General features: G+C 54.2%; 1 protein-coding gene across 2 annotated transcripts in view; it reads left to right on the top strand.

Annotated features, from left to right (window-relative positions):
• Positions 1–10,351, top strand: part of UNKL (unk like zinc finger) — a 39,152-nt gene extending 28,801 nt beyond the window's left edge. Inside the window, exons 13-17 of one of the 2 annotated variants that reach the window (XR_012945383.1) lie at positions 401–1,078; positions 1,674–1,828; positions 2,097–2,414; positions 3,259–8,988; positions 9,293–10,351. Coding sequence is in view for 1 of the 2 variants with exons in the window: in XM_032960964.2 (XP_032816855.2) it covers positions 401–1,078; positions 1,674–1,828; positions 2,097–2,414; positions 3,259–3,432 (1,325 nt within the window). In the remaining variant the exon portion in view is untranslated. Of the gene's footprint in view, positions 1–400; positions 1,079–1,673; positions 1,829–2,096; positions 2,415–3,258 lie in introns of both variants that reach the window. The other variant, XM_032960964.2, reaches the window with a different exon arrangement.
• The last annotated feature ends 1,669 nt before the right edge of the window (positions 10,352–12,020 follow it).

Genomic DNA, 12,020 nt, shown 5'->3' on the forward strand with positions numbered 1-12,020 from the left:
AGTGGCGTTCAGCCAATCAGAATGCTCGGGCAGCACGAAGGGCTCACCCTGTCCCTCACCCTCTTTATGCCCCCCACATGAAAGAGGTAATGCTCTGTTATCGTTTGACAAGACGCAATGACTTAATGGACCAAGGAAAGGAAGGGAATTCCGCAATCGTGGAGCCTGGCTACCAAAAGCTCCGTTTCCCATAGAACAACAAAGAGTGGTCTTTGTGGAATCTGGTAAAATAAAAATAGTTTAATCATTAAATAGGTGAGGCCCAGGACAGGTTCAGAATAATCGTCACTGGTGTGGGCAGCCATGAGCGGGAATCGAACTTGGGTTCCATAGCGTGGCGTGCTAACCGCTACCACGTCGCGTATCCCCCCCCCGCCCCCCCCCCCTCACGTGCGTGCAGGAGAGAGCGCGAGCGTGGCCGGGTCACACTCCACGTCTCCCTCCCCTGTCACCGACTCTCCGCTCAGCCCCGCGTCCTCCCGCTCACTATCCCACTCCCTCTCGTCCGCCGGCGCCTCCAGCCTCTCGGCGCACTCCGAGCCACCCAGCCTCCTCCTCGGCCACCGCAAGAACTCCGAGCCGGCGAGCGCCAACCACTCCAGGCCCCGTGCCGGGCCCACGGTTTGGGAACCCAACAATTTACAAACACTTTTCCAAGCCGACTCGGAGTTGCAGATTCCCATCCCGTTGAAATCGAGCTTCGGCCACCTGCTCCAAAGTGGGCCCAGCGTCGATTACGGCGGTCGATCGGAGCCGGAGTTCCACGGCACCGGCCCGCCGCGCGAAGGTTCGGAGCCGGCGTTCCGTGACCCCCAGCGACCGGGGTCAGGGCTGCTCGATCGGTTGGAATTTTCGGAGCGGGAATTTCGGCCCATCGGCCAGTGCGAGGACGTCTTCCCGATGTTCGGCCCGCTGGACGCGCCGTTCGACACATTCGGCCAGCCGGAGCTCCCGTGGTGCTCGTACTTGCCGCTTGATAGCTGCGGCACGGCCGGCGGGGAGGGGCCGTACTTCCCGGCTCACCACGGCGGAGACGGCGGATACCCCAGTGTTAGCATCGCCGACCACGGAAACTTGGGTGAGAGGAGATGCCGTGGCGAGAGACCGAAGCCGTGTGATTAATATTCCAATAGTGACCCCGAGTTCTACAGTTTCATAGAAACAAAAAACAATGGCGATTCATAACGATAACGATAATTTACATTTTAAAGTGGCGCGTTTCATTCGGTAGATCCCCACCAATGCGTCACCGCTTATGGAAAGTCAGGAGATAGATAGAACCAGCAGGGTACACGGCCATGACAAGGCAGGGAAGACTTAAATGTAGCCAACGATTCTGATTATCTTATCAGTGAATCACCACTGACTTGTCCCATTCGGCCATCATCAGATCCAGGTTCACAACACAGGTTATTGGACGCTCCCTCGTAAGTCGATCCATGGTGGCGTTACATAAACGTCGTGAATAATGAATCGTCGTAAATCGGACCGTTGTGAACTGGAGACCACCTGCACAGGCGCCTGTGAAGCACAGCGCCTGGCTTCGCGCGATAGCCTCGTGTCGCGAGGATGGCGGGAACACCAAGCGTACCGGCGACGCGATGTACGGGCCAGCCTCGACGGCAGCGCCATCGTCTCTCTTCTCTCCGCACGCCCCCCGCGCCCTCCCCCAGGGCTCAACGGGAGGCCCGAGGGACTGTGGGCCGGGCGGGACCGGGAGCCGCGCGGGGAGCTGAAGGTTGCGACGCTGGCGCATGCTCACAAGGAGCTGGAGAGCGCCAATCGCAAGATCGGATTCCTGCACGACGCGTGGCAGCAGACGCGAGAGGTAGCGTGCTAAGACGTCCTTAGACAAAGGCGTCCGGGCGTGGTGCCGGTCACCCGCCCCCTCGTGTGCCGCCGTGCCGGCCTTCATAGGCGCTGCTCGCTACTAACGGCACTTGCCCCAACGGCCTGTTAATGCGTGTATGTAGAACTTATTTTTTACGTACAAAGTCAACTGTACTAATCGGAGGCTACACGGGGGGGCATCGTTGCATGTGCGTGTGCGCATGTGCGTGCGCGTGTGTGCGCGCGTGCGTGTTTGCGTGCCCCAGGTGTGCAAGTGGTGGCAAATGGAGGCGCAGCGCTCGGCTGAGGAGCTGCGCGGGGCGGAGCGGGCGTGCCACGCCGCGCGGCGCCGCTGCGACGAGCTGGAGCGCGAGACGGCGGCGCTGCGGGCGCGGGGGGCGGCGCCCCCCCACCCCCTCGCCGCCGCTCCGGGAGCCCGCAAAGCCAGACCGGGCGGCTCCGGCGGCGGCCCTGCGGCGGTCCCGGGGAGCCGGGCACGTCCCGTGGACCCGAGCCGCATGTCGCTGTCCCAACTGCGCGCCGCCCAGCGCCGGCTACGGGAGGAGCTGAGCGCCGTCGGGACGGTACGACGGCGCCGACATTGACCGCGAGCGCGAATTGAACCTGGGTGGCCGCGTCTCTGGGTCCACCCGGAGCGGTCCCCGCTCTCTGTCTGTCTCTGCTCGTCGAGCGTTCGCCTCCGGGGACGCGGCGCCCGCGGCTCCGCGTGGCGTCTGGGCTACGCTGAAGCTTCCTCTCTCGATCGGGGGCAGGGGCCGGGTCAGAGTTACCATGAACTGAACGCTACGTGGATCACTTCGGTGACCTCTACGAAAAGTGAATTGCAGTCGCCCTAATATATCACCAATAATGTTGATTCACCTCCTGGTTGATGCAATTTCTACTTGATCCATCTGCTGGTTGATCGATTTGCTAGTTGATCCACCTCCTGGTTGATCCACCTCCTGGTTGATCCACCTGCTGGTTGATCCACCTGCTGGTTGATGCACCTCCTGGTTGATGCACCTCCAGGTTGATCCACCTCCTGGTTGATGCACCTCCTGGTTGATGCACCTCCTGCTTGATGCACCTCCAGGTTGATGCACCTCCTGGTTGGTGCACCTCCAGGTTGATGCACCTCCTGCTTGATGCACCTCCAGGTTGATCCACCTCCTGGTTGATGCACCTCCAGGTTGATCCACCTCCTGGTTGATGCACCTCCTGGTTGATGCACCTCCTGCTTGATGCACCTCCTGCTTGATGCACCTCCAGGTTGATCCACCTCCTGGTTGATGCACCTCCAGGTTGATCCACCTCCTGGTTGATACACCTCCTGGTTGATGCACCTCCTGCTTGATGCACCTCCAGGTTGATGCACATTCTGCTTGATCCACATCTCCCTGCTGCCGCGTGTTTCCGGTCTCCCAGGCGCTGGAGTTGGCCACGAGCAGTGCGGCACAGGAGGAGTGCGGTGGAGGAGCATGCCAGGGAGCCGAGGGGGCCGAGACGTTGGCCTCCGGCGAGCGCCGCTCCCCGGCCCACTCCCCGGGCAGGGCGGCCGCCACCCCGAGCCAAACGTCTCCACAGCAGAACCCCAAGTAGCCCAGCCGGGATACACCACACACACCAGCGTGACACACCATCCTGACACACCACACACACACTACCGTGACACACACCATCGTGACACACCACACACACACTACCGTGACACACACCAGCGTGACACACCATCCTGACACACCACACACACACTACCGTGACACACACCATCGTGACACACCATCGTGACACACCACACACACACTACCGTGACACACACCATCGTGACACACCATCGTGACACACCACACACACACTACCGTGACACACACCAGCGTGACACACCATCGTGACACACCATCGTGACACACCATCCTGACACACCATCCTGACACACCAACAACACCAATAGCCATCATTCACCACTAAGTGGCGGTGACATCACCATGGTGCACTCTTAGGCCACGCTGACAGGAGGTCACGGGACAGACCCAGGTGCCATGAGTTGACTGACTGAGACGACTGGCTGATGCACCACCTGTGTCCCCTACTGTGCCAACTTTCTGTTCTTTAGTCCCCGGTGCTCCGCTCGTTGTTGTGAGCGTCGCTCCGCTGCCCTCCGTTGTTGCTGGAAGGCGACTGCCTCCAACTGCCCAGTAGCAGCAGCAGCGTCCTTCACGAGCCTCCTCCACAGAGGCGGATCTTGACACCGCGGGTACCGGTCATCGGCAAGTCCACTCAGCTCTCCATCCTTCTGTACCGCATCAGTCCATCTCTCTAGCCTGTGCCGCGTCCGTTTAGCCCCCCTCTATCCGGCCAAACAGAAACTGCTTGGGCATGCGGCGGCTGGGCATGTGCACTACGCGAGGTCGACTCCCGCGCTGTTGGACTGTGGACGGCGACGCTCGCCAGTTGGGAGCGGGGAGCGCGAGACTCGCGCCTGGGGAAACCTCACTTCCCTCTGTGACGTTTGTCATGTGTCCCCTCGGTAGAAACTTAGACGTAGTACTTTAATTGTTACCATTAAATATTACTATTATGCTTTATAGAATTACATTATTATAAATATATATAATTCTGCTTTTATAAATTACGTGATGTGAAACTGATGACTGTAAGGTTCACTGTGCCGAGCTGTATTTTTTCAATCCGCACCCCGATGAGTGCGGTTGGCTACGTACGGTGCAAAAGTGTAACCGTACATAGATCGAGCCGTCATGGTTTTTGTAAGTCACTGGATGATCCACATGCCACACGTGGCAGCACGCTCTGTCACTCCAGCAAACCGGCTCGTGAGCGTTCCTCAGCTTCGTGTTTGACAGCCAATAGCCAAACCGCAATGGTATATACATACCTTTTTTTTAGCTTCAGCTGGGAAATGGAACTCAGTTTTTACACGTGCGAAAATATGTCCACGTACCTGTGTGTGTGTGTTCGTTTGGGTGGGGAGTGATGGCTACGAACCCGACGGCCTGAGTACGATTCCTGCTCGCAGCCACTAACCCCAGCGATGATGATCTAAACTGGTCCTAGGCCTCCGCTAGGTCGACTCAGCCTCAAACGAGTACCTGGTGCGGTGTGTAAACATCTCCACTAGGGAGACAAAGGCGGCCGGGCGTGGTGCTGGCCACCTACCCCACCCCCCTCGTGTGCCACTGCGCCGGCCTTCACAGGTACTGCTCACTTACAGCGCTTGCCCCATCAGTCTGTTAAGGCTATACAGGGGATCTTTGTTCTTTGTTGCGTGCAAGTACCGGTGTGTGTGTATATATACTGGCGTACGTAGTGGGGAACAGCCATAAACTCTGCAATCTGAGATCAATTCCCGGCCGCCGCTAACATCGGTGGGCGGTTATCGGAACTGGTCCTGGGCCTCCCCTAGCTTCACTCAGCCAAAATGAGTATGGCGGGTAAGGTGTGAAAACAAAACCATGGGAAGACAAAGACGGTCTGGCGTGGTGCTGGCAAAACCAGCCCCCTGTTTCACCATCCTGGCCTTCATCGGTGCTCGCGAACAGCGTTTGCCCCAACATGCTGTGTAGGCTGTACGGGGATGGTCTTTGTGCGTTTACTGGTTTCTTCGTGCACGCGTACTTGAGTTTGTGCCGTCAGGTCTAGCACGATGCATCCCCGCACCGGCAGTTGTGTGAGCCGTGGCAGACACGGCGATGCGGCGTTTTCTTCTTAACTGTGAGAAACATGGGCATCCAACCCTAGCACCGTCCGCCCTCTGTTAGCGTAGAAACTGGGTAGCTTTACAAATACCTTACGGGGTAGCTTTGCTAATACTATACTGGAGACCATCATCCTGAGTGTTTTTTTTACACAGGTGGTGCGGTCAGGGTTTGCTATGTCGAGCCAGACAACGCTGTTGTTTTGTTTCATATTACACTGTGCTTTCAACACTGTACTGCGGTCGAGGGGTTCGGAGCTTCTAAGAGAGCAGGCGAGATGGGTAAGGAGAGGATCTCACGGAGACGTCGCCACAGCCAAGCCTGAGATCTTGGTCCCTGCCCGCCCATGCGCCAGGTTCCTCGAGTTGACAGCTCAGGCGGTCTGCATGATGCGCACGCAGAGACCGTGAACACAGTCGCTACTGCCTGTTGGTACAAAGGTGCAAGGTCTAATGGGGCGCTATGGTGGCCGGATGTTAGCCACCTTGCCTGGTTCGATCCCAACCCTGACGCCTGTTGTGTATTTGGTAGTTTGCGTCTCTCTCCCCGTGGTCGTGTGGATTTTTCTCCGGGTCCAACGGTTTTCCCTCCACATTTAGAATCAACGTCACGCGTTTAGACTATTTGGCTGCTATAAATGTCCACGTGATAAGCCACTTTGTTGAGCTATCATTTGTGATAGCCAGGTCGCTTCTGATAAAGAGCTACAGAGATCAGTGAGGCCTTACCTGGTCAAATAAAAAGATTGTTAAATAGTTAGTTTATAAATGCAGTCTAAATTGTGACTGCCACGATGAACGTCTATTGGCAGGGAACGCTGCGACTCCTCGTGGATCTTCAGGATGAAGATGTAATTTTCCTTTGGGATTCCGATCGCTGACCAGGGCATTCCAGTTGTGTTAGTAATGCTTCCCGTGATGTTGCTTCCATTTGTTTACCTTTTTATCAAGTAAGTTCAGACTGCTGCACAGGCGGTGTTCAGTCTACGACAGTCCGGTGGTTTACGCCGTTTATGTAATGCCACCATGGATCGATCTACGACGCAGAAACTCGCTTTACGTGGCAGCTTCCAACACGACGGAGTGGGTCTGGGTTCTAGTCTGGGTTCTCGTCTGGGTTCTAGTCTGGGCTCTAGTCTGGGTTCTAGTCTGGGTTCTCGTCTGGGTTCTAGTCTGGGTTCTAGTCTGGGCTCTAGTCTGGGTTCTAGTCTGGGTTCTCGTCTGGGTTCTAGTCTGGGCTCTAGTCTGAGTTCTCGTCTGGGTTCTCGTCTGGGTTCTCGTCTGGGTTCTAGTCTCGGTTCTAGTCTGGGTTCTAGTCTGGGTTCTCGTCTGGGTTCTAGTCTGGGTTCTCGTCTGGGTTCTAGTCTGGGTTCTCGTCTGGGTTCTAGTCTGGGTTCTAGTCTGGGCTCTAGTCTGGGTTCTAGTCTGGGTTCTAGTCTGGGTTCTCGTCTGGGTTCTAGTCTGGGTTCTCGTCTGGGTTCTAGTCTGGGTTCTAGTCTGGGTTCTCGTCTGGGTTCTAGTCTGAGTTCTCGTCTGGGTTCTAGTCTGGGTTCTAGTCTGGGTTCTAGTCTGGGTTCTCGTCTGGGTTCTAGTCTGTGTTCTAGTCTGGGTTCTAGTCTGGGTTCTAGTTTGGGTTCTAGTCTGGGTTCTAGTCTGGGTTCTCGTCTGGGTTCTCGTCTGGGTTCTAGTCTGGGTTCTAGTCTGGGTTCTCGTCTTGGTTCTAGTCTGGGTTCTAGTCTGGGTTCTTATCTGGGTTCTAGTCTGGGTTCTAGTCTGGGTTCTAGTCTGGGTTCTCGTCTGGGTTCTAGTCTGGGTTCTAGTCTGGGTTCTAGTCTGGTTATTCCCCAGTGATCGGCAAGTGGTGCTTCTACCGTCTCTACCGTCTATGGGGAAACGGGGTTCCGGTTTTACGACGATCCAATTCACGACGATGGGGTTCCTAGGAACACGTCGTGATGTCGTAAAAGTGGGGGCCGCCTGTAATCTGGTACCTACAGCTCAATTACTCCCATGTGGGGTGTGTGAGTTGTGTGGGGTGCGTGGGGGAGCATGGGGAGCAATGGCGGGCGTGGGGTGCATGCAGGGTGCGTGCAGGGTGTGTGGGGGAGTGTGGGGTGTGTGCATACCACACATGGGGGATGGGGGCGTGAGGGGACCGTGAGGGCAGACCCTGGAGGACACGGCGCGTTGACCGTGGCAGCTGCCGCCGCCGCTGTGGGACCTGGCGGAGGGTAGCATCGGCGGGTTCTGGCGGTGAATCGCATCCCGCTGCTAAACGCTCACCGAACGCCCGCTACAAGCCGCGTGCTCTCTCTAAAGACAGTCACGCTAACTTCTTGCCTGGACATTTGTTTTTAAGTAACGTCCGCTCGACGGAGATCTGAACACGTGAGCTGTCGCTGATGGCATCTATTGTTACGCGCTCTGACCCAAGAACGTTTATGAATAATATTGGTCGCGAAAGCCTACGTGTTAAACTGATGGCATCGCGTCTTCTCCTAAAGAATGTTGTTTTAGGCAATATTGAATCAAATACGTAGTTGCTCAAATATATTACGTTTTGGTATTTGTTATTATTTGTAGGATTATCAAAATCTGGCAATGCTGTGCAGCAGCGGTTAGACTTTGTGATAATAAATCGTTGTCGGCGGTCCGCCGGGCCCAGAGAAAATCTGCACCAAGCTGTGATTCTCAGACGCAAGTTCTGTCTGGCGGTTTTTGAAACAGAGATATTATGTGAATGGCAGTTTTTCTGAGTCCCGAGACCCAGAGTCCCAGTCTCTTTGAGTCTCTAAACCCAGAGTCCCAGTCTCTCTGAGTCTTTAGACCCAGTCCCAGTCTCTCTGAGTCTCTAGACCCAGAGTCCCAGTCTCTCTGAGTCTCTAGACCCAGAGTCCCAGTCTCTCTGAGTCTTTAGACCCAGAGTCTCTAGATCCAGACTCCCAGTCTCTCTGAGTCTCTAGACCTTGAGTCTTTAAACCCAGATTCCCTTTCTACCCATATCTCTAGACCCCATGTCTCTATGCTCCACGAATACAGTGGAGGCCAGTTGACCGACTGTGGGTTCCACAGAGCCAGGAGCTCGACTCGTTGAGAGACTGACTCCACCTCCGAACTATTTTTAAAGTAGGAATAGGTTTTACCCTTTTAACTGGCACAAAAACTGACACCTTTATTCAAGGCATCATGTTTGCAATAACCACAACACAAGCAGTCAAAATGCAAACAAAAGAGACAACTCTGATAATAATATGCACTGTCCTTGAATTTGATTGGTCCACACCCGAGACGGCTTTTCTTAGAGCCTAGTGCCCACTGGTGTTGGACCAGAAGACGTCAAAAGGCGTACAACTCAAAAACAGCGCACTATCAGAGTATTGAGGGCTCGGGGTGAGCATTTACATTATGAGCCCTCCTTTGCCAGTAACAAGATATAGGAATAGGTTTTACCCTTTTAACTGGCACAAAAACTGACACCTTTATTCAAGGCATCATGTTTGCAATAACCACAACACAAGCAGTCAAAATGCAAACAAAAGAGACAACTCTGCTAATAATATGCACTGTCCTTGAATTTGATTGGTCCACACCCTAGACGGCTTTTCTTCGAGCCTAGTCTCCACTTGTGTTGGACCAGAAGACGCCAAAAGGCGTACAACTCAAAAACAGCGCACTATCAGAGTATTGAGGGCTCGGGGTGAGCATTTACATTGAGACCTCCTTTGCCAGTAACAAATATAGGAATAGGTTTTACCCTTTTAACTGGCACAAAATTCAAGGACAGTGCATATTATTATCAGAGTTGTCTCTTTTGTTTGCATTTTGACTGCTTGTGTTGTGGTTATTGCAAACATGATGCCTTGAATAAAGGTGTCAGTTTTTGTGCCAGTTAAAAGGGTAAAACCTATTCCTATATCTTGTTACTGGCAAAAGAGGTCTCATAATATTTTTAAAGTAGTTTCGATATAAATGCACCGTTTGTATCAATGAGTGAGTGATTCCCTGATTTTGAACAAAGCCATAACTGTTGCTGATGGTTACTAGTACGGCCATATTTATCTTCAGAAATGCTCGATTTTGTATTGTTTTAAAGATTACAGTATGCATAGGTTTCATTCGTTTATCGTATTCGTGTTGGGTTTTTTTTTAGCTACGGGAATACATTATGAGGGTGTTTTTTTATTATTAAGAGACTGTTATTAATATATATATATTTCGCATTATTAAAGTCGGTGCGGTGAACGTTCCGGGGTGGCACGGACCAGGCAAGCGGAATCCGACTCTCCGGGGACCCGAGTGGCGCCGCCCCCGCCGGCTCTCGGGGATCATTTCTCCAAGACCACCGCGCAGTCAAACCGGTGGCGTCTCTTGCGTGAAGTAAAATCCTCTACCGCGCCGGTTCCTCGGAGGAGTTCCGCACGGCCTCGTGGGAGCGCCGCGGGTGCCCGGAGCGCAGGTTGGGGACGGCCGCTCTCCGGACCGTTCGGAGACGGCGGCGCCATCGCGCAGCTGTGCGTTGGTAAGAGCGGCGGTCTGGGGGTCGCCCTTTGCTCCCCTCGGGGGGCGCGAAGGCCGAGCGACGTCGATTGCGGCTGTGATGCGGCGATGCGCCGCGTGGATCGCGGCGACGGTTACGCATGGCCCGGAGCCGGCCGTGATTCGGAACGCGAATGTTCGTGCGGTTCAACTCCTGGCGACGTTCACGTTGAGAGGCTGATTTTGAGTGACCGGGAGGTGAGAACGCATTTGTTCATAATTCATCCTCGCATTGGGCAGGCGTGGGAATCGTTGAACAATCTGTAACAACCAGAACATCTTGAGCAGCGTATGCACACGTGGTGACATGCTAACTCCCTTGCCTGGTATACAGGAGGTCGTGGATTCGATCTCGACCCTGACGCCTGCCGTATATTTGAAGTTTGCGTGTCTCTCTCTCCCCGTGGTCACGTGTATTTTTCTCCTGGTCTTCTGGTATTTCCGTCCATAGTCAGAACCGGCATCACGCGTTTAGAGTATTTGGCTGCTGCTATAAATTTCCACGTGATGATAAGCCACTTCGTTGAGCTATAATTTGTGATAGCCAGGTCGCTTCTGCAAAAAGAGCTACATAGCTCAGTGGGTACCTTACCTGGTAAATAAAAAAATTGTTCGCTGGTATTTAGTTCAGAAGGGCCATAAGGCAGTGGGTTCCACGTTGGCCGTGACGTGTCACACTCAGTCTCTCCCGCGTGAAGGCCGCGCATCTCTCCATCTCGTAGCGGCTGCTTCTCAGCTCTCTCCCCGTTATTCACTGGGGCCGCCACCCTCGATCACGTGGGGCGCTCCACATCACGTGGGGCGCTCCACATCACGTGGGGCGCTCCACATCACGTGGGGCGCTCCACATCACGTGGGGCGCTCCACATCACGTGGGGCGCTCCACATCACGTGGGGCGCTCCACATCACGTGGGGCGCTCCACATCACGTGGGGTGCTCCACATCACGTGGGGTGCTCCACATCACGTGGGGCGCTCCACATCACGTGGGGCGCTCCACATCACGTGGGGCGCTCCACATCACGTGGGGCGCTCCACATCACGTGGGGCGCTCCACATCACGTGGGGCGCTCCACATCACGTGGGGCGCTCCACATCACGTGGGGCGCTCCACATCACGTGGGGCGCTCCACATCACGTGGGGCGCTCCACATCACGTGGGGCGCTCCACATCACGTGGGGCGCTCCACATCACGTGGGGCGCTCCACATCACGTGGGGCGCTCCACATCACGTGGGGCGCTCCACATCACGTGGGGCGCTCCACATCACGTGAGACATCGAGCGGCAGCGTCCGGAGGGAAGAGAAGCGGAATCGCGAATGTGGCGGCTGTGCCCCATCAGCGGTGCGGTGTTTACTGCAAGCGTGCCGACGACGACCGCAGAATTACTCAAAGCCAACGTTTTTTCCCCTATATTTTAAAGACGCGCTCCTATTTAGAATTTATAACACGTTAAAGCACTTTTAGAATGTTTTTTTTTCTAAATATATATTTAGGTTATGTAATTTAGAATGTTTATTTTTTATTTTTATGTAATTCGTGGACCTCTGTTGAATTGCGGTGGTTGTTAGTTTTAATATATTTTGATGTTCGGCCAGTGACTGACTCTCAGTAGGAAGTTGGTCGCGTAGTACGCTGGGTGCAGAGGTTTAGGGGCACAGCTGCTCTGTGTCCGTACGTGGTTATTCAAATATACTGCACTTTCAATAAACCAAAGACAATACTTAAATCACACACTTAGTTCGTTGTAAATTTCTCGTAACCTACTTTAATTGTTTTCGAAATTGTTTTGAAAAAATATAACTTTTAAGCTTTGATAATGCTGAGGTGAAATTAAATAGCGCGCCGCGGAATTAACATTGGGGTCTGTATTATTTATGTATCGCATCCAGAGGTGTCGGAGATTCCTACTTCGATATATTTAAAATGACGCAGTGT

This window comes from Petromyzon marinus, chromosome 26, assembly GCF_048934315.1.
Source record: "Petromyzon marinus isolate PM22_M1 ecotype Great Lakes invasive population chromosome 26, UKy_Petmar_22M1.pri1.0, whole genome shotgun sequence".
Taxonomy (NCBI): Eukaryota; Metazoa; Chordata; class Hyperoartia; order Petromyzontiformes; family Petromyzontidae; genus Petromyzon; species Petromyzon marinus.